The 27,745-nt window shown below is 37.4% G+C and overlaps 1 protein-coding gene across 2 annotated transcripts; it reads right to left on the reverse strand.

Annotated features, from left to right (window-relative positions):
- Positions 1-7,954: 7,954 nt before the first annotated feature.
- On the reverse strand, positions 7,955-27,707 carry LOC144018090 (semaphorin-7A-like). 2 transcript variants are annotated; one of them, XM_077520234.1, is made up of 14 exons: positions 27,521-27,707; positions 25,320-25,450; positions 24,794-24,853; positions 24,617-24,715; positions 24,438-24,543; positions 21,582-21,695; positions 20,145-20,287; positions 19,236-19,414; positions 17,655-17,757; positions 16,040-16,226; positions 12,831-12,946; positions 12,621-12,766; positions 10,514-10,596; positions 7,955-8,893 (listed from the first exon to the last, which is right to left on the reverse strand). In XM_077520234.1, the coding sequence occupies exons 1-14, from the start codon at positions 27,699-27,701 to the stop codon at positions 8,562-8,564; spliced, it is 1,980 nt and encodes a 659-aa protein (XP_077376360.1). In that variant the 5' UTR covers positions 27,702-27,707; the 3' UTR covers positions 7,955-8,561. The 2 variants fall into 2 exon arrangements, with proteins under 2 accessions (XP_077376360.1, XP_077376359.1); XM_077520233.1 differs by having other exon boundaries at positions 24,438-24,546; positions 27,521-27,706.
- Between the last annotated feature and the right edge of the window lie 38 nt (positions 27,708-27,745).

Here is a 27,745-nt window from a genome sequence, read left to right on the forward strand (position 1 = left end):
GTGGCTACGTGGAGGATGCGGGCGAGCGCTCTTATAGGGATAGGTCCCCCCACCCCCCACCCCCCTCTACCCATCGCCATCACTTGCCACCAATCACCAATCTCCTCCTCTGCCGGTTCACTCTCTCGCCTCCTCCAAAGTCCGCATGGAGGGAAGGAAAGGGAGAATGCAAGACACATGCAAGAATAAATAACAAATGATAATAATAATAATAATAATAATAAATAAAATAAAATATAAAATAAATAGAAATAAAATACATAAAATACATAAAATACATAAAATACATAAAATAAATAAAATAAATAAAATAAATAAAATAATAATAAATAATTGCAGTGTTGCAAAAAGCTCGAAATGCATAGAATAGTACGGCACTGTTTTTAACTCATTCACTCGCAGGCGTTTTCACTGAAGCAATGTCCCCCCCCCCCCTTCCCTCCCGGCTGTTTTACTGGATTTGGACTGGTTTTGCAAGGCCCACAGAATATTGTGTTCTATTGCTATAAAAACATGGAACCTACTAAAAGAAAGATTAGAGTCTCTTCTTTCATCACGAAAAAAAAAAGTGTATTTGTATGCGTTTTATCATTAGTCACAAATCAGGTCAAAACACCGGGGGAAAAGAGCTTGTTGCAACATGGTTGATCTCTTATACTCTGCTGCCACCTGCGGGCCGTTTTTTTTTTGCAATAACTACTATTGCTTTAAGCGACCTCATCAGGGCAGATGCTGCATCAAACCTCGAACACTATATATATATATATATATATATATATATATATATATATATATATATATATATATACATGTATGTTAGGGGTGTCAAAATTAGTGCGTTAATTTTGAGTTAATTTAAAGTTCTTTTAACGCCACTATTTTTTTTAACGTGCGATTAATTTTAACTTACTTATTTGGAAAGCCTGTACTGGGGAAATTCCAAATGCAACATAGCAGACAAGTCCACGTCAAAATCGAGAAAAAAAATAATAATAATATGCATGTATTTGTGGAGACTGGGGTCAAGTTATATTTTACAATTTTAAAAATGTGCAGAATTTCACAAATTTTAAAGATTAGATAGCTCATTCGTCTTTTTATTTTTACAGTACATCTTTTTAATTTTAACTCAATTTTATGATTATTAGGAAATTACTGTATTAACGTTAAAAGATGCAGCCATATTTCTATGAGTTTAACATTTTTGCCACACTTTTATTTTAACAAGAGTATGAAAAAAAATATTTTATTGTACATTTTATTGTACATTTAAACGATTAAAAAATTTAATCGCCTGACACCCCTAATATATATATATATATATATATATATATATATATATATATATATATATATATATATATATATATATATATATATATATATATATAGCCCCTGAATTCATTGTTGTTAGCCAAAATTTTTGAACGCACGCACGTGCGGAGGAATCGCTGTCCGATGACTTCCCCATGTTCGACTGTTAGCTCCAGACGTGAATTTGGGTCCACAGTGAATACATGAATATTGTTGTTTGTGACGACAGCTAAAATGAGTCTCCAATGATGAGTGGTAATTGCGGTCATTTACTGTTTAGCGATATCAGCCATTTCCCCTGGGGGGGAAATCTTAACGAGTATTTAATTAATGACATTGCATCATTTATGAGAAGCCGATTCTATTCACCGGATCGGAGACAAGCTGGATGCAGACTTTCACTTGGATGTGCCGTCTTTTCTTGTCCTTGACAAAACAGTTTGTCACGTCTTCGTTGCTGGCGTCAATTTTCTTATTTAGCAAATAAGCTAACTGGTATAAGATACAACAAGGCTAGCTAATTATTCATTGAGACGCATACTTGACTCATTTAGCCATTTTCAGCAGTAAAATGTTCATATTTTGTCTATAATTAATGTGCTAACTTCATTATTTTTCGTTTACAATTAATACCTTTAAAAAGTATTTTTTTTTTCTGCTTGCTGTCGACTGATGATGACATCACCTGTGTTGAGGAACGGCCAATCATGACTCACCTGTTTTCTGGGTTTGGTTAGTAAACTGAGCCATGATTGGTCGTTACTTCCTCAGCACAGGTGACAGGTGACGTCATCATCAGTGATATTTATCGTATCGCGAGCTTCATATCCTGATAATATCGTATCGTGACATCGCTAATGAAACTCAACCATTACATTTTTAAAATATACAAAAGTGAGTACACCCCTCATATTTCTTCAGATATTAGATATAAATGACAATTTGAAACAATAAAAAGTAGTCAATATGCAGATTATAAAACAGTCTCAATGTATGGTTCCCTCAAAACAACTCAAATAACTAAATTCAGCAATTAATTAGTTAGTGAGTATACTCCAAAGTGAGCATGTCTACTGTACCACCTGATTTAATGAACAATATTTTCCGGTATTAACAGCATAATTTTGAAAACTCAAATAAAAATGTATCGCAGCACAGTTCTCAAACACACTTGACTCTTTTACTGCCACACGTTATCAAAGAAAAACTGATATGTCAGAGGCTTTGATCATTGACGAAAAGAGATCCAATACTTCCATCTGCTGGCCATAGTTTAGAGTGTTTTAGATTCCACAACCCATTGACCAGGCAGCGCTGCACTTAGACGTTGCACTAAGAAAAAATTAAAAAACAAATTGTTGACATTATTTTACGTTTACGGCAATATACGTCGTGATTTTACTGATCGTTATTAAACGTTTTTGGCGGTCAAAGAGTTCATGATTACATGAAATCCAAATATCACAAAACCCTCTAAACTTGGTAACATTTCACGCTAAACATTTATTCCGGGACGCGTCCTGACAAACACGTAATTGCCTGTCGTCATTTCTTCGCGTTAAAACGCTGACAGTAATGAAGCGCTGCCAGCGTCGAAGGCGACGAAGAGGACGAGGACGAGGAAGGGGACGACTGTCACTCCCCAACAAGATGGCGGAGGAGTGACAGCGCCGTGTCATCCTCGCTAAATAGCACGTTGGGCTCCCTCCCTCTTTTTTTTTTTTTTTAAATGCTTCAATAACCAGTCAACTCATCGGATCAAAAGTGGCGGTGAAGGCGAAAACAATTCAACTGCGGTGATGATGTGTTGCTTTATTTTTCATTTTCAAACTTTGAGCTCAAACTTCAAAGTCAGCCGGAGTTCCTTTTGTACAACGTCAACATAAGGGAGCTCCGTGTCGCTTTGTGTTTACGATCCGTGAGCAGAAGCTTTTGTGTCTTTCGGTTAGGGGATGCCGTCCGTCCGCGGTGCTCATGATGATGGAGAGGAGGGTGGGCGGCTTTGCAGGTTTGTCAGACAGACAGGAGAGATAGATAAGCGGTCTTATCTGGTCCGTGCCAGACGCGGCGGCCCCCCGTCCAATCCTGCGCCCGCTCGAAACAATTCATTGACTTATTTCACCCGAAGACCTCCAACGAGTGCATTGAGGTGCAAGAGGGAAGACAAAAAAAGGGGGGAGATGAAGAGGAAGGCGCTGACGTCAAAAAAGATCGGATGACGTACTTTGCTGACATACCTCAGCACAGCACAGCACATCCACTTGCTTTTTCTTTTGCAAATGTGCCCCCATAGGAAATCATAGAAATCGAAATCATCTTTTCCGGCGTCGTTATTAACATCAACTTATGGCTATCATGCAAAGTGTCAAAACAAGTTTTCTAATAAAAAAAAATAAATACTTTTTGTCTTTAAAAAAAAATGATTTTTTTCCGTTCTATAAATATGACTTTTTTTTTCTTAGAAAATATTACTTTTTTCCTCCCTAAAAAAAATAAAATAATTGTGGTTGTTCTTGAAAAACAATAAAAAGGATGAAAGACTTTTTTTTTTTAATTCTCATTATCTCATAAATATATATATATATATATATATATATAAATATATACCAAGATTATGTATTGTTTAATTATATTTTTTCTTGCAAGATTACACGTTCTAAAAACTTTTTTTTTTTCTTTTTAAATTGAAAACAAACCATCTGTAAGATTGTGGTTTTCCTCAATAAAACTTGGTGTGTTTTTTTGTTTTTTTTTTCCCCATGACTTTAGATTGCAAAATGTTTCTTTAAAATAGTATGAGTTTCTTATGACATCACTCCTCTTTATAATTACGGTACTTTTCCTCCCCCAAGGTTAGTTTTTATTTATTTATTTATTTATTTATTTTTAAGTTATCCATGTTGTTCTTGGAAAAAAAAAACAACACAAAAATATCTGAAATTAAAGCTTTTTTTCTTGGAAAAAAAAAAGATTTATTTTTTTATTACTTACAAGATTACAGCTTTTTTTTTTTATCTTGGAAAAAAAATAACTTTTTTTTTCCTTTGAAAAATATGACTTGAAGCACATGCAGCGACAGTGAAAGCGATTTTTTTGTCCATGTTGAGCATGGAGCCAAGGAGACTCTTTCCAGGGTGATTGATGGGCGGGCGACGGCCGCATCGGCGACGTCTCAACGTCCTGATTGAATAACCGTATCCCTCAATCGGTTGACGGCCGTATAATTCGCAGCAGGGGTCCGGTCAATGGAGAGAGTTTCCGTAACGAAGCTATTTCTTAAATAACATTGGAAAGCTAACGACATGAAAGCACAAGTGAGAAAAAACGCAACGAATGCGCTCGGCTGGGCAGGATGTCAGGTCAGGTCTACAGGCCCCGCCCCCCCCCACCGATCAAGCGGCTAATAAGATGAGACTGTCGCTACCACCAGCTCACAGCTATAAAGCCTCGAAAACCATTCAGCTAATCAAGGTCTGGGCGGTAATGGACGTGGTCAGAGGCCATCTTGTGTTTTTTTTAAGACCACCATCAACACTACCGATCATCTATACAAGAATCAAGCTGTGACGTAATTTATAAATTTGATGACAGTACAAGAGAATGCGATAACATGAATATTTTTCACTGTCATATAGCAGTGGGAACCTCTGGCTACCTCGCGGTACGCTACAAGATGCGATACAAGGCTCACGATAACGATTATCTCACGATATGACGATACCACGATGATCGATATATTGCTCAGGTAATAAATCCACGATAAGCTACGATAAAATTAATCATATAATAATAATAATAATAATAATAATAATAAATTAAAAATAAATAAATAAATACCAATAATAAAAAAAGAACTAATAATAAATAATAAATAAATAACAATAACACAAATTGAAAAATAACAAAATAATAATTCAAAATAATATAATAAAATAATCTAAATAAATATAATATAACTGCATAATATGATATATATATATATATAAATATATATACAATAATAATAATAATAATAATACATAAAATACATAAAAATAAATTATATAATAATAACAATATAAATATTAAGCTCATACGCCTTCTTCGCCAAATAATTGCTCAATAAGTCATGAACCATAGAGCCGTTATAGTGGCTATATATTAAATTAACTACAAATATCGCGATACCTGCGCAGACGTATCGATAATCTATCGGGAGACACAGTATCACGATTTATCGCGATATCAATATATCGTCACACTCTTACTATCATACAAGTATTAATAAAATGTTAGCCGTTGTTAAGAAGAAAAAAAACATACACACACACAAAATTTGCTGAGGAGACACAAACATTTACACGCACGATGCAAGCAAATACATAAACATGCTTGCGCACACACACGCCCCAACAAATGCACCCCCGATAGCACACACACGCACAAGATTTGCTGATGAGTCGTCCGGAACAATTAGTGCTATCGTGCCATCTTAACTAGGGGCAGATAAAGAGGCAGACCTCAGACCGCCCCTTCCTATGCCCCTTCACGCTCCCACCCCCACTCATATAATTCCTATCAACACGCACACACACATATGCATCCTTTTTATGGCCATATCAACGTAATAGACGATATGCACGGCAACACATTAAGCATTTCCAGTAGAAAAGTGGAAACGTATGAGATTAATGTTGACCCATTACTTTCGATTGTATGATGTCACTAGAATTTGCCCATACACTTAATGGCCACATCCAATATGGCCGACACGTTGACACGTCATAAAGACCGCGTCACTCGGCTCATGGCGGTGTCTGCAGCTAGAAGTCCAAAAGGTTTGTTTGTGGCTCCCGTGGTTTCTTTTATGAAACAATTTGAATGGACAAAGGTTGCTTTGATCGCTTCGCTGACACTTGGATAACATAATTTGATAGAAATTTGAAAGCTCGACACACTTCCGGTTGCCGGTTAACGAAAAGCCTGTTGTATGAACAAAAGGAAAAAAATGGGGGACCACACGTCTCGTTTTAACCTTTGTAATGTCCAAGTGTGCCCTGCAGAGGGCAGCATTTACTTATTTTCAAGCGAACATCATGTTGACGTCACATTCATTTACCTACGGTATATTTTATTGCCTTGATTTATTTATTTATTTTTTCTACTGATGGATCACATCTAAGTAACCTTTAGAGCAATGCCAGTTTCCTTTTGGCAAAGGGGTTTTCACAAATTCATGTTGTTTCTCAAGCTTTGAACTTTTGTTATGACAAAGTTTTACTTTGTATCTTAACTTCCTTACCGTTGTCTCTCTCATGTTGACTTAACGTGACGGGCAGCTGACTCAGTGAGTCATTGTGGTGGTTTATATTTCATTATTTGGAATCGCATTATAATATCATTTACAGTATTAATATTAATATTGCATTTTTTTTCCCCAAATGGAATTACAGAATTTTTAGCAATATTACAGAGTATTTTTATTTTCTATTTTGTTTTTAATTATTTGTAATTGAATAGTATTAGCAGTATTTATTAGTATTTGTTCTTTTTTTGTTTATATTTGTACTAGTGTTTCTACTAGCATAATTAGTAGCACTTTGTACTATTTTTCCAATAGCATTACATATTGTTTTAGTTTTTTTAGTATTCTATATTTGTTTTAATTATTTGCAATCATCTGTTTGTATTTATTGCAGTTATTTTATGTAGTTTTCAAATTATGAATATTTATCTTGTTTTATAGCACATTTGAGTATTTAAATGTTCTTTCTAATGGCATTACATATGTTTATGAACAAATGTATTTCAATTGTGTATTATTTTTCATGGCCTTTTTAGTATAAATAATATTAGCAATGTATGATTTTTACTTTTATTTCTAGTAGCAGAATTGTTTTAGCTTTTTTTTTTTTGCAATAGCAGTTTATTCATTAGGTGACAAGTCACACGAGATCTGGTGAATATGTAACGCTGTTTTCATATTCATATTTGTACAGTATTACTGCATGTTGCGTCCCTCTAATAGTAAACAAAGGCAACTGCGCTGAGTCGACAGACATGCGTTAGTTGTCGAGACATGATACGTCTCTTTTTTTTTTTTTTTGGGCCTCGGGCGCCGCAGGAAGTCGGCGAAGGGCCGAGTCATTGTCTTGCAGTGAACGTGAGGATGAAAAAAAAAAAAAACAGTATAGTTGCAACACAGCTTCTTGACTGTTGGGCAACTTTGCGCATGAGGAACATTTGACACACAACTCGAGACAATATCATTATGAAAGCAATCTGGTGCAACAAGTGTGGGGAAAATTGGGAAGCCACGCACACTCATTCTGGTCAAAGGTCAACGATTATCGATGCGAAACGACATCGCTGCTTTGTCATCAAACGTTTTCGTACTCAAGTTGAAATTGCTCCACTCAGACACAGCAGACTCGCGTGCTTTCCTCAACTTGTGCATTTTATTATTTTTACAGGCGCATGCGCGCACACATTACTTTTAAATTAAGTTTGACAAATAGCAATTCATATTTATTTATAGAAAGAGTTTTTTTTTATCACATTGTGTTTTTTTTATTTACATACTCTATTTCAGTGTTTTAAACAGCATGATATACCATTTGTAGCATAATATTCATTAAAAAAAAATCCTTTTCTCACAAAATGTTTTAGCTTTAATTTTATTTTTTAACAGCATTAAAAAAAAAAATCATCCGTGTACACAAATGCAATTAATTTTATTCTTAATAGCATTACATGCAATTACAGCATTTATTTTATTTTTTTTTACAATATTAGCATTTAAGTTACTTAATTGATTTCACAAGTGCTTTATGAATCTTGAATTATTTAATAGCATTCAGGGCCGGACTGGCCATCTGGTATACAGGGCAGATGCCCGGTGGGCCGGTGTCTTTTGGGGCCGATGTGGTGTTATTCAAATTATTATTTTCCTCCATTTTACCCCAAGAGACCGGCCCACAATTTAGAAGTAGCAGCCCATTCGTCCATTTGAAATATAGAGTGCAAACTAACTTCTATTGCTTCAATGGTTCTTTTCAGTTCAGAGGCTGCATCAAAGCCTGCTGTATGCTCTAGCATTAATAAAAAATAAATAGAAAAAAAAGTATAAATACGTCTTTTTAATTAATTTGCAAAAGTTTAAAGGAAAATCATTTAAAGGAAAAGCGATGCTCTTTGTTGTACACGGACAATCTAATAAATAGCACAAAGACAAAAAAATGCAATTGTGGTCCATTTTTTTTTTTTTTTTACGTTACGGTGCAGATGAGAGCAGCCAGCAGACAAAACAGCAGGCCGATGGAGGGTCCCGTTGACGCGGCGCCGCCGGCGACGCGCACGGCGTAGCGGGCGAGCACGCGGCTGAAGCCCCTCTCCTCCGACACGCACGTGTACGCCCCCTCGTGCTTGCCGTCGATCAGGAGCAGGCACCCGTACGGGCTCCAAACGCACGGCGTCGATCCCCCGCCACCGTCACGCCAGCTGTAATTGGCGTGGCGGGACTCCACGGGGCAAAACAGGAAGCGCTGGGACCCCTGAGGAAGCGCCACCGACACCTCGGGCATGCTTGGGCGATTGACCACTGTATTAAAAAAAAAAAAAAAAAAAATCATCATCGCCCAATTAATACAAAATGTGTGGAGGCAACCAGGACACCACTCGCCATTAGCTTTGGCGCTAACTCTTCAGAAATGTGTCATATAAATAGTGTAATAATCAAACCATATTTACGAGTGAACAACCAGCATGCTAACGCTACAGTCTGTTAATATTTAACCCCTAAATTCTGCATATAGTCATTTATTTAGCTTCTGATTCAGAAAACTTTATCCCACCACACGCTAAGGCTAACTTCCGTTAGCAATTAGCACACAAGTTAATTCTAATGGCCTGTTAACATTTGACTAATAGCCTACATGCTATGTACTGTTAACATAGCGTTAGCTTGACATGGGTGGTTCTCAACTCAACTTTATTTATAAAGCGCTTTATGAGCAGGCATTGCTGTATACAAAGTGCTGTACATAAACATAAACATCAGTTTTGCAGTAAACAAGAACAAAGCAAACATTTTGAAGTGCGAATACAGATAAATAAATACATAAATAAGTAGACTAAACATCAAACTAATACACACAACAAAACACGAAGAACTACCACCAATTACCTTGTTTCAGCCAGGACACCACTAGCCATTAGCTTTGGTTGCTAACTGTTCAGAAATGTGTCATATAAATAGTGTAATAATCAAACCATATTTACGAGTGAACAACCAGCATGCTAATGCTACAGTCTGTTAATATTTAACCCCTAAATTCTGCATATAGTCGTTTATTTACCTTCTGATTCAGAAAACTTTATCCAAACACATCAAGAAAGGAAGGTTTTCCCACCACATGCTAAGGCTAACTTCTTTTAGCAATTAGCACACAAGTAATTCTACTGGCCTGTTAACATTTGACTAATAGCCTACATGTTATGTTCTGTTAACATAGCATTAGCTTGACATGGGTGGTTCTGACCATTATAACTCAAGAAATGCACTGTAACGCTAAGTATGTGTTAGCATTTAGCATATTCATTCATTAACCAAACTTCTTAAGCTTTTGGTCATGTCTTTAACACTTATCAAAAGCATTTAATTTGTACCACTAAGTTATGTTATGTTAGCATTTAGCCTGTGACTTCTACGAAATGTATGCTAATGCTAAGCCCTGTTAGCATTGAATCACACGCTCACTGTAAGGCTTTCTAATGTTGGTTCTAGTTTCTTATACTCGTTATATCATTCGACAAATGTGCTCGAGTGCTTTGGTTTCCAAAATATGAGTGACGAGAAACAGTGTTTGTTTTAATAATCAACGTGCTGACAGTTTTGGATAAAACATGCGCGCACGAACGCGCACAGCAGGAGCTCATGTCATCGGCAGCTGATAAGAAAGCAGCTGTTTTGCGTTGATGTGACGTGTTTCATATTTGGAACGTGAGCACGATTTCCTCCAAATATGAAAATATGAGGGAGCTGCTGTGCAAACCAAACATGATTGCAAATGTTTCTATTATTGTTACTGGTCATTTGCATTTGACTCATAGATGTGTGTCGACTTTGTGTATTGGTGTGTGACCCGTCAGCGCTTTCATCACCATCAAACACTTTGTATTAAATATTGAGTTTTAAGACGAAGATGCCATCGTTACAAACCTTTTGTGGTGTGACGATGATGAACGGCGGATGAGCACAAGTGGTAATTTCCAGAATTCACATCCTGAACCATTTTGACACCACTGTCAAAAAGAAAAACATACACGTGTTACTAGCGCTTAGCTCGAGATGTTTGACATTTTCGATAAAATAATTGATTTTAAAAACATTTAACTCATTTACTCCCAATAACGTATAAATACGTTTTTTTAATGTTCTAAGTGTCCCAAAGACGTATTTATACGGTTTTTTGTTGTTGTTTTTTATGCTAGAGCTTTAATGCAGCCTCTCAACTGCAAAGAAGGGTTGCAGAAATGGTAGTTATTACACAAACAGCCAGCAGGTGGCAGCAGAGCAAAGGAGATCAACCAGGGCCATGTAGAAAAAAAGCTCAATTACTTACAATTTTAAACAGATTTGTGAAAACTGATGAAACTTAGCTCTCTTCTAATGCTAATTGCTGCAAAACGGAAACAGATAGAAACAAGACTTTTTTTTCCTGATGAAAGAAGAGACTTTAATCTTTCTTTTGATAGGTTCCATGCTTTTATAGCAATAGAACACAATATTCTGTGGGCCTTGCAAAATCAGTCAAAATCCAGTAAAACAGCCGGGAGCGAACAAAACTGCTTCTGTGAAAATGGCTGGAAATGAATGAGTTAATAGTAATATCCTACTTTCCAATTAAAATGTTACAGCTTGATACTGCTACGTAATACTGAAACTAATGAGCACGAGTCACCATTCAATATGTACCAATTCAAATCAGTCAATTAGTCATTTTAATAAAATGGAGAAAAGACATCAGGTGATGATGATGATGATGATGATGATGATGATGATGAATGAGTCACGTGAGTCACTACTGTGTTGTCCTCATTTGGTGTGCATTGTAGGTTTTACTTGTATACAATCGTTGATTTAATTTCACCCTTGTATGACAGTAAATGATGCTAACTCTTTTACTGCCACACATTATCAAAAAAAAAAGCAAACTTTTACGTGACAAAGGCTTTGATCATTTACATCATCCTTGAAAACGTTCAATTTCATCAGATTTCATCATGTTTCTTTGTAATTTCATACGCAGTTAGCCCAATTAAAAGAGATACAATGCTGCCATCTGCTGGCCATAGTGTTTTTGATTCCACAACTCATTGACAAGGCAGCGCGTGCTGCACTTTGACGGTGAACTGCCCATTGATTAAAAAACAAAACAACAACAACAAAAAAAACATAGTTGACATCATTTAACATTTATGGCGGCATACATTGTGATATTACTAATCGTTATTAAACGTTTTTGGCAGTCAAAGAGTTAAAATATTAATCTAAAATATCTTTATAGTTTTATGGTGGCAAAAGATTATTTATTTTCACCTTTAGGTTTTATTTATTTATTTCTTACATTTTTTTTTTTTTTAGAGCTGTCAAACGATACAATTTTTTAATCAGATTAATCACATCATAAAAATTTGAATAATCATGATTAATCACTGACTTAAAAAGGCTTTTTTTTCCCCCCACCTCAACATATTTTGCCCGCTAAATTTGAAGCGCACCTGTTATGTGTTCATTTTTTCGACGTTTAACGTTATGAGGACATCTTAAAAAATTGACATCCACTGCACACGCTCATCCTGCTTTTTCTAATCAATTAATTATTTGCATAATTTAAAATGGGGGGAAAAAAAATGACCTACGGCATATGTAAACATTTATTAAATGCTTTACTTGAATGCATGTAGTTATGTTTAGTGCTCAAACTCCAACAGCGATCTTTAACGTAACCATCCGCTGTCGACTAAAAAGGATCAAAATTAATAGTGTGATTAATTTGTGGTAATGCAATGATGAATGCGATGAATTTTTTGTGATTAATTAATTAGTTACCGCTTTAACTTTGACAGCACAATTTTTTTTTATCGTAAAAATGTCAAACTTCTGCTAAAGAGAGAACTTCGAGATATGAATCTTACTCAACCGCATCTATTCTAGTTGCGGCTGAGTATTTCCTGGCAAGGCCTGACGTGTCGCACCACATTCTGGGTCACACTTTGGTGCTTGTGTGTAACGCATGCACGCTGTGTATATGTCAAGTCCTGACCTGGTGACGTCAGCGCATCTGGTGCCATCCCAGCCGCAGTACGGGTCCCGCGCCATCACGCACGCCTCGCAGGTGTCTCCGTAGCGGCCGCAGTCGGCCGCGTCCATCTGGACGAGCCGGCCGTGAGATCTGACGTAGAGTTTTTTCTGTGAAACGCTTCAATGTTAGCTTACGCGCTAGTTGGGAGGATGCGACCTTTCGGCGACTCACGGAGGAAGGATGGAGGACGATGCTGTCGATATGAGCCCTGTGGCTAAAAGGTCTGTATTCTGCCATGATGAAGGCCGTGTTGTCGTACTCCAACACTTTGTCCACTCCTCCGCAATCTGAGGGTGGGGGGGGAAAAACAGCAAGTCAGAAGCAGAATAAAATAACACCAGAAAGTCCAACCAGCTAAAAACAACCAATGCGCTTTGTACACACCTGCTACCATTTAAAGTGCTTCAGGTTAACTTAAAAACAAAGTTCAGACGCTCCAGTGGGCTTTTTTTTTTTTTTTGACTGAGGATAGAAAAAGAACAGCCCACTAGAACAGCTGAACATTATTTGGGTATAATGCGAGGCACTTTCAATGGCAGCAGGTTTTTTGTTCCACTAAAAACAAAACAAAAACAAAAACAAAAAAAAACAAAAAACACCTATTTACTACGGGTGTGCCAAAAAAATGGATTCATAAAAGAATCGAGATTCTCATTTATTAATCGAATCGAATCGATATTAATATCCAAAAATCGATTTTATTTAAATTAGAAATGAAGAAGAAGGGGAAAAGGCAGTTGAAGCCCACATGCTGTTTTTGTGGAAAGAGGCACTTACAATACAAAATTAAAAAATTAAAAAATAAAATAAAAAAAAAAGACATGTGAATGTCTCTTTTTGTCATTTTGTCTTGCCAAGCAGACTGGAGTCGATCATGACAATTTTTTTTGCATATCTGTAAATTGAAGCAGAAATCATTTGTCAATCAAATCATTTTGAATCGAAAATCGTTTGAATCGAGCATCAAAAATCGATTCTGAATCGAATCGGAGACCCAAAAATCGTAATCGAATCGAATCGTGAGACAGTCAAAGATTCCCAGCCCTACTAATTTACCATTTGTGTTCAGGCCAAAGCGATTATGTATCAATTGGGCGTCATCTTGTTCCCAATAAACTATGTTGAAGTCAGTTGAGGGACTTCATTTAGACAAAAGTAGTGCTTTGGTGCCAAGGACCTACTGTAATTGAGTTGAGCGGCTTCAATTAGACAAAGGTAGGGCTTAGACACCATCTTGGTGCCAAGGAACTATGTTGAAGTCAGTTGAGGGACTTCATTTAGGAAAAAAAAAAAAAAAGTAGTGCTTTGGTGCCAAGGCCCTACTGTAATTGAGTTGAGCGGCTTCAATTAGACAAAGGTAGGGCTTAGACACCATCTTGGTGCCAAGGAACTATGTTGAAGTCAGTTGAGGGACTTCATTTACTTCACTTCCGACCATCCTCGAATGCAGCATAAGTGCTTTTTCTAGAAGTGACTTTCTTCAGGCTTCTGATTGCCTAAAATTGACTTATTCTTGTCTATGTTATATAGTCTAAAATAGACTTAGAGAAGTAACTTAATCATGTGACCACAAATGCACATTTGCTCCAAATCACTTATTGACGTGATAAAGCTTTTTTCTCGAAATGACTTTCTTCAGGAAGTCACCGATGGTGCAACGCTTCACTTGCCTAACTTCCGCGCAGCCGTTCGTGGGTTCGCTTCCTCAGTGATAGCGTGAATGTCGTGCGATATGATGGCAACAAGTCGAGTTCGACTGAGTTCGCCAAAGTTATCCGGTACAGACTCAAGCTCCCCATGACCCTTAACAGGGTAAGCAATATGAAGATGGATGGATTTGATTCTGATTACTTCAAACAAACATACAAAAGTATTATTCCGAGATGCTTGTGCCACTGTGTGAAAGGAAAAGTTGCATACATGCCGGATCCTCCGTTACGGCAAAAAAAGGCGATGTTTGGTGCTAACTTACACCTTAATACCTGAGCACGAACGTCCATTTTGAAAGTACCCGGGACCGGGTTGTACTGTGCAAACCCGTTTGTGATGATGTTGCACAAAGGTATGACTTCAACATGACAGAAACTCCAACCAACTTGACTCATCCTCCATTGTTTTTCCTACTAGCGCTTAACCGACCAAACCAGAGCTTGACGTTTCTTGAGAATGAGTTCATATCTATGTGGTAATCTTATAGTGGGTGAGCCATGAAACGGGAGAACTGCATTTTATGGTTTATTACCAGTGTTGCCGGTAAACGCGTTACTAACTCGAAAAATTTGCTTTTCAAAGGAACTAGTAGTCTAACGCGTTACTTTATTCTACAAAGTCGTCTGATTAAAGTTACTGTCCAGAGATTCAATGCGTTACTCCACATTTTCAAGAAGAAGGCAAAATATCTCACTGCTGTCAACAGTCACAAACAAACTGCCGCCAACTACGAAGATGAGGCGGAAGTCGTTTATCACCACACTGAATTCAGCCACGGTCTGCTCGTGAATGGTTTGCACATTCAAAACAAAAGTGATGATACTTTTATTACTACTATGGGATGAGGTCGTCTCCGCCCTCTCGCCAGGGGGGAGTGACGTCAGACAAGTCACGTTTTCAGCATGCGCGAGTCGACTCAAGTAAAAAATAAAAATAAAAAAAATTAAAAAAAGGTCAAATTTAAAAAACAAAACAGGGATTTTCATATTCAACCTGGATAGATTTGTATTTTTTTGTTTTATAAAAAGTATTTATGTTGCCTATTTTGTTTTTCATTAAAAAAAAAATGCACTTTCAATAAAGTATTTGGAACTCCGTTTCTACCGCATTGTTTTTATGTTGAGATGGTGTTATCGGCAGCTGCCGAAAGTAACTAAAAAAAAGTAACTTTTAATCTAACTTAGTTACTTTTAAAATCAAGTAATCAGTAATGTAATTTAGTTACTTTTAAAACCAAGTCATCAGTAATGCAATCTAGTTACTTTTAAAACCAAGTAATCAGTAAAGTAACTGAGTTACTTTTTCAAGGTAACCGTGGCAACACTGCTTATTACAGAAGAGAGTCAAGGCGGTCCATTTTACAGCCCCAGTGGGCTGGTTTGGAAAACAGGAAGAAGACGTATCGCAATGAGTCTTTGGTGGGCCATCACGTGACTTTTTTTCCTATTCGTTCTCGGGGTCATTTTCAGCAAGTGTAGCAAGTTTGAGGGGATTCCCCTTTGCCCATGAACAGTTATTGGCGGCGGGGTTTACAAATTCTCACAGTAACTGAACGTCCAGCACTGAAATTCGTGAGGTAAAACTGTCTCAAATCGTCACCGCAGAGGTGTCGGTTAGGTGCGCGTTCCTCCCCGAAACCAGCGAATCGCTCTCGGTTTCACGATACTCACTTCGCGACAAAAAGAGCAGCGCGTGTCCTTTGGCGGGGGCTGCGCCGGCGTGGATGCGAGTGTACGCGTAGCGGCTGACCAGAAGCGGGCCCGACTTCTTCGCCGGTCTCACCATCTGCTCCATCTCCGAGTTTGCCTGGGTCATCTTCAGGACGTCCATGGCGATGCGCGTGCTGTCTGAAACGCACTGACCAACAAGATTTCCGTTTGTTCAATCAATCAATCAAGCAACTTTATTTACATAGCACCTTTCATACATTCAAAATGCAAGTCAAAGTGCTGGACATCCATATTACTAGGGGTGTTAAAAAAAAAATCGATTCGGCAATATATCGCGATATTACATCGCGCAATTCTCGAATCGATTCAATAGGCGGCCGAATCGATTTTTAAACATCCATATTTGATGGAAAAAAAACATGGAAGAATGTTATATTAACTCATTTACTCCCAATAACGTATAAATACGTTTTTTTATGTTCTAAGTGTCCCAAAGACGTATTTATAAGTTTTTTTTTGTTTTTTTTATGCTGCCTCTCAACAGCAAAGAACGGTTGCAGAAATGGTAGTTATTACACAAACGGCCAGCAGGTGGCAGCAGAGCAAAGGAGATCAACCAGGGCCATCTAGAAAAAAAGCTCAATTATTTTGAATTTTAAATAGATTTGTGAAAACTGATTAAACTTAGGTCTTTTCTAATGCTAATTGCTGCAAAACGGAAACAGATAGAAACATACTTTTTTTTTTTTCCTGATGAAAGAAGAGACTTGAATCTTTCTTTTGGTAGGTTCCCACGTTTTTATAGCAATAGAACACAATATTCTGTGGGCCTTGCGAAATCCGTCAAAATCCAGTAAAACAGCCGGGAGCGAACGGGATTGCGCAATGTGAAAATGGCTGCCAGTGAATGAGTTAATGGAACATTAAGCCTTAATATTTTATTCCAATGCTGGTCAAACATGAAACAGATTACAACCCGTATAAGACTGAAGTTTCAGGTAAATAAATAATACGTTTTCATACAACTCTTATGCTGTCAAGTTTACTGATTAGTATTTTCTAAATTTGAATAAAAAAAAAAAAACGCAAACAAACGACTTGTGAATTCATATCGGGATTCATCGGTATCGAATCGAATCGTGACCTATGAATCGTGATGCGAATCGAGTCGTCAGGTACTAGGCAATTCGCACCCCTACATAATACAATTAAAAAAAAAAAGAAAAGAAAAAAAGCCACCCAACAAACACATGAAAACCACACAACATGGCGGGGCACAGAAGTACCCTGTAAGGAAAGGCACCCAGGAGGAGTTCATCCGCAGTGAGATGGATGAAGACCAAGCATCCCTCTCACTGTGGAGGCTCCCCAATGAGGAAACACTGGAGCCAAAAATGTAATAAAAACCAAATAAAAACATTTAAACACTAAAAGAAAACAGTTAAAAATAAATAAATAAATAAAAACAAAGCTACAAAACAATATAGATTAAAATAGTTAAATAAATAAAAGGGAATTAAAAAAATCAATAAAAAATCAATCAAATGCTCTTGTTGTCTCCTCAAAAGTCACAATGAAAGATGGACTGTATTCTTTTTCACACTCGTTCTCGTACCTCCCTCGACCGGCCCCTCTGATGGTCTGAGCCTCGAAACGGCGAGTTGGTGAAGACGTCGTGGATGTCCCGCATGGTGTAAACGCATACGGCGCTCATGTTCCTGCAACCAGAAGTGGCGATACTGCTTTGAAACCTGTTCCTGTTCTCCTCAGCAACACATTTGCATCTCATGCAGAGATGATCTATGATCTATGATCTATGATCTATGTTTACACCAGAGACGAACACTCTTGTCACTTGTCAGCAAACAGCAGAGAAGGTGACCAACAAGTCAACAATGACGCAGAGCACACAAAAACGTTCACGTAGGCCAGAACAAATCCTGAACAGAACAAATTTACTAAAAGTATACCGCTCAACATATTAAAGTTTTTAACCAACAATGCTGTTTGTTGACATGGCAGTTATTAGATAACCTAGAGAACCAAACGTAGGTTTGTTTTTTTTTAATTAATCAAATATATTTTGAAACAACCCTAACATTAATTTTGTACTTTTATAACATTTTGTACAAGACTAGTAAAGAAATATGTAGTTTTCAGAAAATAGAACATTCAGCAACACCATCAACATATCAACAATTGAACTTGGTGTACAGTATTTGGTGTTGTAAAACACTAAATAGTAGGGGTGTGCCAAAAAATTGATTCATAAAAGAATCGAGATTCTCATTTATTAATCGAATCGAATCGATATTAATATCCAAAAATCAATTTTATTTAAATTAGAAATGAAGAAGAAGGGGAAAAGGCAGTTGTAGCCCACATGCTGTTTTTGTGAAAAAAAAAGGCACTTACAAGACAAAATTAATAAATGTTTAAAAAAAAAAACACTTGAATGTCTCTTTTTGTCATTTTGTCTTGCAAAGCAGACCGGAGTCGATCATGACAATGTTGTGCATATCTGTAAATTGAAGCGGAAATCATTTGTCAATCAAATCATTTCGAATCGAAAATCGATTCTGAATCGAATCGTAGACCCAAAAATCGTAATTGAATCGAATCGTGAGACAGTCAAAGATTCCCAGCCCTACTAAATAGTAGATATATATCATTTTTTTCTTCATCCGTCAAAACCTTCTTTTACAGAAACGTGCAATTCGTTAATTTATACAACTAAAAACTTTCAAATTTAATGAATTGATGGAGTTTAACCGTCTCAAAAAAATGTTTAAAGTCCGTCATGAAATTTTACCCGTTAATATACCAATTAAATTACAAAAAAAAAATAAAAAATGAAAGTGAGTATAAATTAAGAGGAACAGATATTTTCTCCAAAACAAAATATAGAACAAAACAAATATTTCAACTCACCGTGTCAGTTTATTTCCATTTTCATTTCTGTTTTTTAATGGAATGAAATAAAATAAAATTGAATTGAATTAAAACCAATTTAAAAATGTCAACAAGCCAGTTGTCAACACTGAAGACTATTTTGAACCATGAACCAACTTATTAATGTGTTTTGATGTAAACAAAATTACAATCTAAACCACACAAAGTCGCCCGTCGGTGAACCTTTCCTTCACCGTTGATTGACCATATTGATCATCGTCTTGACGGACATTCAAAGTCTCACCATTCATTCCTGAAGAGCGCGTAAACTCGGGTGTCCTGCCATCGCTCGGCGTGCACGGCGGCAACGTCCGCCATCTCGAAGAAGTGTTTTTTGCTCTCTGGGTCACCGCAGAAGAGCCTGGCGCTCATCTGGGAGGTCCAGGTGAACTGCAGGTTGTTCTTGGGCCCGCCCATGTCCGCCTGAAGGGAAGCAACGTCGCGAGCGTTACGCAGATTTTGAGAAGGGGGCGACGTTCACTTTTTCCTCACGAGATTTAGAGTAGTTTTAGGGTAATAGCTTGCAGTATTAAGTGTTTTTTTTTTTTAAGAACTACAAACTATAGGACATTTTTTGGAATGCTGAACTTAATTCAGAATTAAGTTAACTCATTTGCTCCCAATAACGTGTAAATCCGTTTTTTTTTATGTTTTAAGTGTCCCAAAGACGTATTTATACGTTTTTTTGTTTCGTTTTTTTTTTTTATGCTAAAGCATACAGAAGGCTTTGATGCAGCCGCACAACTGCAAAGAACGGTTGGAGAAATGGTAGTTATTACACAAACGGCCAGCAGGTGGCAGCAGACCAAATGAGATCAACCCGGGCCAGCGAGAAAAAAAAAGCTCAATTACTTACAATTTGAAATAGATTTGTGAAAACTGATGAAACTTAGCTCTCTTCTAATGCTAATTGCTGCAAAACGGAAACAGATAGAAACATACTTTTTTTTCCTGATGAAAGAAGAGACTTTAATCTCTCTTTTGGTAGGTTGCATGCTTTCATAGCAATTGAACACAATATTCTGTGGGCCTTGCAAAATCAGTCAAAATTCAGTAAAACAGCCGGGAGCCAACGGGATTGCGCAATGTGAAAATGGCGGCGAGTGAATGAGTTAAACATGTCGCGCATTGTGCCGGCGGAGGAAACGCTCACCAAGCAGAACTGAGAGACATACGGAAGCCACGTGCTGCTCCACATGTTCAAATCTTTGTTCCTCTCCTTGTAGAATGCGTAAACTTTGTCCTGCAAAGGCTCGTCCCTGCGTCTGCTCATCACCAAACCCAAGTAGTGCTGTTCTACAGGCAAAAACACAGACAAAAATAATAATAATAAAATCTTCTTGACAACATTATGATCTATGCAGCCCCACTATTCTAAATACAATATTCTGGTTAATATTGCATTAGTGGAATACGAGTTAAGCAGCAAAATCCAGCAGGTTTTTATCCATTTCAGGGGGGCGGCCATTTTGCCACCTGCTGTCGAGTGAAAAATGACATCACAGTTGCTCGGGTCTCGGGAAACAACCAATCCCAGCTCAACCTTCAGAAAACAGGTGAGCTGTGATTGGTCGTTGCCCGAGTCCTGAGCGACTGTGATGTCATCTTCAGTCGACAGCAAATGGCAAAATGGCCGCTCCGTGAGATGGGTAAAAAAAAAACGGACGGATTTTGCTGCATAACTCGCATTCCACAAGTGTCATGTTTAGACTAGTGAGGTCACATATGACATTATTATTGTCAAGAAATGTTAAAGGTTGACTTCCGCTTTAACTCAACTCAACTCAACTTTATTTATAAAGCGCTTTAAGATCAAAAGATAATACTATTTACACTTTGACCGCCAACAACGTTTAATAACGATTCGTAAAATTACGATCTATGTCGGCATAAACTTTAAACGACGTCATCTAAGTTTTTTTTTGTTTTTTTTTAAAACTCTTTAACTACCAAAAACGTTTAATAACAATTAGTAAAATCACGATGTATGTTGCTATAAACGTGAAATGACGTCATCTACGTTTTTTTTCTTTTCTAAAATGGACGGAGCAACGTCTAAGTGCAGCGCTGCCTGGTCAATGGGTTGTGGAATCAAAAACACCACCTAACTATGGCCAGCAGATGGCAGCATTGTGTCTCTTTTCAAGGGGCTGTTGGTGTATGGAATTACAAATGAAATGTGACGGAATCTGATTAATGCTCGAAATCGGCTAAATGGCACTGTTTTTGTTTTTTTGTTTTTTTCCCCTAACGTGTGGCAGTAAAAGAGTTAAAGGGAGGTATTCGCTTAAAAATGTTAAATCTGACTATGATCTTTCAGGATGTTTACAGCCCTTTTGCATTGCTAAACGGCAAGAGTGGGGCAATTGGACTCTTGTGACCAGAGTGACGCGACGATAACAAAAACTTTCTTTGTGAGAAGTCCTATAGAAACATCCACACCAAGATTTAATCAAGAAGAAGTCTTTCCAGTTACGGGTGAAGCGTTTTTTAAACAACCGAGAACAGTCTCGCTGCAAACGACTCGACTCTTGCTGATGACTGAGAATCTACACGGGGCCGTCTTTGTTTTGGATATCACACACGTTACCTTTATCGTGGTTGGCTGGTCCCACTCTGTTCTTCCCAAATTTATGGACACCCACGCCCACGTACTGCTGCGAGCCCGAGTACGTTACGTACAGCGAGGAAGCTTCGGCAGACTCTGGAATGTTAAAAGAATTAAAAAAAAAAAAAATAGAATCAACAATGGTGCTGTATGGAAGACACTGGCCCTCACAATTGTCTGCTTTGAAGTTTGAAGTTTGAAGTTTATTGAACATATGCACATATACACGTATAATTATATAAACACAAAGTTAAAAGTAAAAAAATAAAATAAAATAAAAGAAACATCCAATAAATATCTATGTATATGTTCAAGGGAGTAGGAAGAAGTTGAAAACTTATCCAGTCCTACCCCTTATTCTTCATATCCTATCACTTATTTATAATATATTACATTTTTAATAAAAGAAAATATAATGCTACTCGTATAAAAAAATAAATTAAAAATAAAAATAAAAATACACTAGTAACACACATATATACAAATTTCATTACACTCATATTAATACATCAAAGAAAAATAAGTAAATGAATAAATTATTTCTACAATCTTCTTAACTCATATCTGATTTAAATAATAATATTGAATTTTACTTTTAAACATTCTTTTAAATTCAACAAGTGAATTACATCTTTTCAGTTCGGTTCCCAAGTTATTCCACAAATTAACTCCTTTAACGGAGACACACCTTTGCTTAATATTTGTTCTTGTTTTGGGTTTTTTGTATACACTTGTACCCCTTATCTCATAAGGACAGTTTCTAATTTCAAACAACTTTTGAGTACTGTGGCAGAGTAGATTATTGTATACTTTATGCATTATTTGTGCTATTTTAAACTCAACCAAGTCATAAAATTTCATTGTATTTAATTTAATAAATAGTGGATGTGTTGATTCTGTATATTTTGATCTATTAATAATCCTTATGGCTCTTTTTTGCAATTTAAAAACAGTGTCAGTATTTGTTTTATATGTGTTTCCCCAAATTTCCACACAATAGGTCAAATATGGTAATAATAATGTATTATATAATGTATATAGTGAATTCATGTTCAGGACCTCCTTGGTTTTATAGAGTATCCCTATGATTTTTGACATTTTCCTTTTAACATTTTCTATGTGTGGTTTCCAACATAATTTATCATCAATAACTACTCCAAGGAATTTATTTTCATACACCCTTTCTATTTCAGTTAAATTCACCCTAATTTTCAGTCAACATGGTGAAGCTACACTGACTCTTAACTCATTCACTCCCAGCCATTTTCATGATCTATTGCTATCAAAACATGGAACCTACCAAAAGAAAAATGTGTCTCTTCTTTCATCAGGAAAAAAAAAAAAAAAAAAAAAAAAAAAAGACGGTATATTTTTTAGCTGTTTTTATGTTTTGTAGCAATTAGCTAAGTTTCATCATTATTCACAAAAATGTTGAAAATACTGGGAAAAAGAGCTTGTTGCAACATGGACCTGGTTGATCTCTTATACTTGCCACCTGCTGGCCATTTTTTTTTCTTTTTTTTTTTTCTTTTTTTTTGTAATAAGTACCATCGCTTTAAGCGACCACTTCAGGTCAGAAACTGCATCATCAAAGCCTTCAGACAAAAACTCTAGCATACAAAAAAACTAAAAAACGTATAAATACGTTTTTGGGAGTGAATGAGTTAAATAGCTCGGCAATGTTGTTGTGTGCCATATTTGTCAGGTGTCGTTTAAAAAAAAAAAAAAAAAGATAGTATATGATACTTGTAGCTACTTAGAAAGTAGAAACAATGTATCGTAAAGTGTCATTGAAGACATTCCAGGGCAAAATGGAAGCAGCAAAGGCACTGTCAATATTCTCGTTCCTCCTTCATTTCATTCTCAATGCAATTAATCGATCACAACTGCACCGTTCTGATCATAAAAACTCTTTTTCCATCCGTCCGTCCGTCCATCCATCCATCCATTTTCTTAACCGCTTGTTCCTCTCACAAGGGTCGCGGGTGGTGCTGGAGCCTATCCCATCTGGTTTCGGGCATTAGGCGGGGTACACCCTGAACTGCTTGCCAGCCAATCGCAGAAAAACTCTTTTTTTTTTTTTTTTTTTTTGCTTATCAATCAATCAATCAATCAATCAATCAATCAATCAATCAATCACCTTTAGTTGTATAGCACATTTAAAAATCCACAACCAAAGTGCTGCACATAAAAACAGGAAAATAAAACCAGATAAAATATATATAAAAATAATGATAATAATAAAAAGGGAAAAAATAAAGTGATCTAATGGCCACTTGAAACCAAAATGGCTGACTTCCTGTGTCTTTTTTTGACCTAACTTCGATACCTGGCGAGACATGGCAACCATATTTAACGTTAGTGAAACTACTAGCTATGTGGCTGAATTTGAATAAAAAAAATAAATAAAAAAATCTAACTTAAAGGGATACTTCACTTATTTAGCCCATTATAGCAATCAAAAGTGAATATTTTGTGTATAATTAATTTGATACTTTCATTATTTTTCACGTACAATTAGTACCTTTCAAAACACATTTTGCAACTTGCTGTCGACTAAAAATGACATCACAAGGGCTCAGGTAACCAATCACCGCTCACCTGTTTTCTCGGTTTGGTCATGTGACATTCACAAGCTGAGCTGTGATTGGTTACCTGAGCCCTTGTGATGTCATTTTCAGTCGACAGCAAGATGCAAAATGTCTTTTTAAGGGTACTTAATTGTACATGAAAAATAATGAAAATATCACATTTATTACAGGGAAAATATTCATGTTTGACTGCCGAAAATGGCTAAATAGCTGTTTTAAAATGCCAATTTATGAGGCCAAAACTCACCAACGAAAGCAGAATGTTCGGCATCCCGCAAGATAAAATTCCTGATGCTCCCGCGCATGCTCTGCAGGTCGTCAGCTGGCGCGCAGGTGGGAGGATCCTCCGCTGGCTTCTACGAAGAAACACAGGAAGTCAGCGAGGAGTCGCCATGCGCGGTCTCCGAATCGTTTGAAGTGTCTCACCGTGTCGCAGCAAAGCGTTTCTGCTCCGTCCGTCCCGCAAAGAAACACCCGGCCGGCGTCCTCCCTCCCGTGGGCCAAGACCACGTCGTAGCTGCAACCCTAAACGACGTTTTCAGAAGTGAGGCGCGAGCGGCAGCCAATCGGAGAGCTGCGTTTGTGTCCGCGTCTTTATCTTACGCTTGGTGAAGCGCCGGCGTCGGTGCACTCGGACCACAGCAACTTTCTCTCCACGGGAAACTGAAATGGAAATATGATATGTATTACTCGTGAAAACTCTCAAGCTCAAAAGAGCTTGTTGCAAAATGGCCCTGGTTGATCTCTTATACTCTGCTGCCAACTGCTGGCCGTTTTTGTCATAACTACCATTCAGAGGCTGCATCAAAGCCTTCTGCATGCTCGAGCAGCATTAAAAAAAAATGTATAAATACGTTTTTGGGACACTTAATACATTTAAAATAGAACGTATTTATATGTCTTTGGGAACAAATGAGTTAATTATACCTCACTCCATGTCATACCACTAAAATGTCTTTTTTTTTAACTTAATTATTCAATCTTCAAGGCATATTTAACATAGTGATGAAGTCTATCCATTTTGAGCGATAACCAGATGTCATTTTAGCCATATTTTTGACACACTTTTTTTTTTTTAATATCAATTATTTCATCATTTTCAGGTGTTGTTGTTGTTGTTGTTGGTTACCTTAGGAGGATCCTGTAAGCTGAGAGAGATCAGATGTCTTTTTCCGACAGCCACGAGATTGTTTTGATCTCTTTCTGGAAGAAGCAGCGTGCAGATTTCCTCAGGTAACGTCACACTTCGAAGTGTGATCTCTGCCATTAACATCAAAGGACCAGTTAGATGACATGTAAATTAAATGAAGGCAAATTTGCTGCATGAACTTTGCACCAAACCAGAAAGACCTGCATGCTTCATCTTTGTGGGCTTGTTGATTTTTTTTTTTTTTTGCTATGCAGCAACCCATGTCCAAAAGAAAATGGAACAGAACCCCGTCATAAACAATTTTCTGCAACATTAGAACTTAAATGGACAAATCCACTTTTTGCTTGTAAGGACTTTAATTTTCTGTCATTCGGTTCACTCAGCCAGACAGTTAATAGTTGTTCCTTCTCGTTTCGATCGCTGAACTTCCTGTTTACATCGAAAGTAAAAAACAGTTCTAGAGAATTAGAGAATTAGAGAACCAACCCACCAACGGAAGCTAAAGATGTCCCATTTTCAATGGGACTGACATAGAACTTGTTCTAAGTCCCACTTTCCACGCCCACTTCCATACATACAACTTCTCATCATTATCAGCTCTGTGATATTGCTCAGTGGCGCACTTGGTGAAAATGCATTGTCCATTAACTCATTCAATCCCCAAAACGTATAAATACGTTTTTAATACGTTATCCATCACTCGCAAACAGAAGGCTTTGATTCAGCTTCTGACCTGAAGAGGTCGCTTAAAGCAATGGTAGTTATTACTAAAAAATGGCCATGTTGGCAGAAGAGTATAAGAGATCAGCCAGGGCTATACTGCAACAAGCTCTTTTTCCCCAGTGTGTTTTTTTTCCTGATGACAGAAAAGACTCCAATCTTTCTTTTAGTAGGTTCCATGTTTTTATAGCACTCGAACACAATATTCTGTTGACCTTGCAAAATCAGTCAAAATTCAGGAAAGCAGCTGGGAGCGAAGGGGGTTTCCTCAGTAAAAATGGCTGCTGGGAGTGAATGAGTTAATCAGGAGGTTGCGGGTTCAAATCCCACCTCCGACAATACATTGCAAATGTATCGATTTTATTTTTTTGCATTTTTCCATTGGATATCATTAGTTCCATTTTTTTTCAATCGAAATGATCACACTTTTCCATATAAATAACAGGTCATTAGCTATGATTTTCAACAAGCCAAGTTGGCTCACAAGTTTAAAAATACTCGCCTGGCGTTACAGAGACATGCAAGCGCGTTGGTTCAAATCTCGCTTGGGAAATATTTTATTAGCATTCAGCTTTAAGCATTCCCACGGAATTTCTGCAGATATTTCACTTTGTCTAGTTATTGTTATTATCATCATCATCATCCATCCATCCATTTTCTTGACCGCTTATTCCTCACAAGGGTCGCGGGGGGCTGCTGGAGCCTATCTCAGCTGGCTTGGGGCAGTAGGCGGGGGACACCCTGGACTGGTCGCCAGCCAATCGCAGGGCACACAGAGACAAACAACCATCCACACTCACAAGCACACCGACGGGACAATTCGGAGCGCCCAATGAACCTGCCATGCATGTCTTTGGAATGTGGGAGGAGACCGGAGTACCCGGAGAAGACCCACGCGGGCACGGGGAGAACATGCAAACTCCACCCAGGAAGGCCGGAGCCTGGACTCGAACCCGAGTCCTCAGAACTGGGAGGCGGACGTGCTAACCACTCGGCCACCATGCCGCTATCATCATCATCATTATTATTATTATTATTATTATTATTATTATTATTATAACAGGTTTTAGTTGCTAATTTGTATTTCTATTTTTATTTATTTACAATCAATTGGGTAATATTTATTTTGTGTACTTTTAATTTGGGTATTGTATTGTATTTATTTATTTATTTTAACATGCTGAAATTGTGACTGTATGTCAGAGCGAGAGAGTGAGACAGAGCTCCGGAAGCTTCATCTTCCAGTGAAGCTCAAGTTATCCATTTTTAGCAGCTGGCGTCACGTCGAGTAAGAAAAAGTGATGAAAAGTTGGCTCACGAAAGATACTGGCCACAGTTATATAGAGTCGAGTCTAATAAGACTTTTTTTTTTTTTTTTATCCGCCGAACCTCATTTTATCGTCTCTGCCTTGCTTTTAAACGTTGAAACAACTTTCAAAACAAGTGACGTGATCGCCTACCTTCCCGGGTGAACATCAACCTCGGTAAAAGCGACGTCGGGTCGAGTGAGTTGACACAAGAGAGCCATAAAACGACAACATAATGAAAACACGGCGCCGATGGAACGTTCGTCATTCTTCTGCGACTGACAAGAGCACGTTCGTGAGTGGAGTCCAAAAGTTCGTGACTGTCCCAGCTCATAAGAGAAAAGAATCCGATTGGCTGGCACGCTAGCGCGCAATTGA

This window comes from Festucalex cinctus, chromosome 4, assembly GCF_051991245.1.
Source record: "Festucalex cinctus isolate MCC-2025b chromosome 4, RoL_Fcin_1.0, whole genome shotgun sequence".
Classification (NCBI taxonomy): Eukaryota; Metazoa; Chordata; class Actinopteri; order Syngnathiformes; family Syngnathidae; genus Festucalex; species Festucalex cinctus.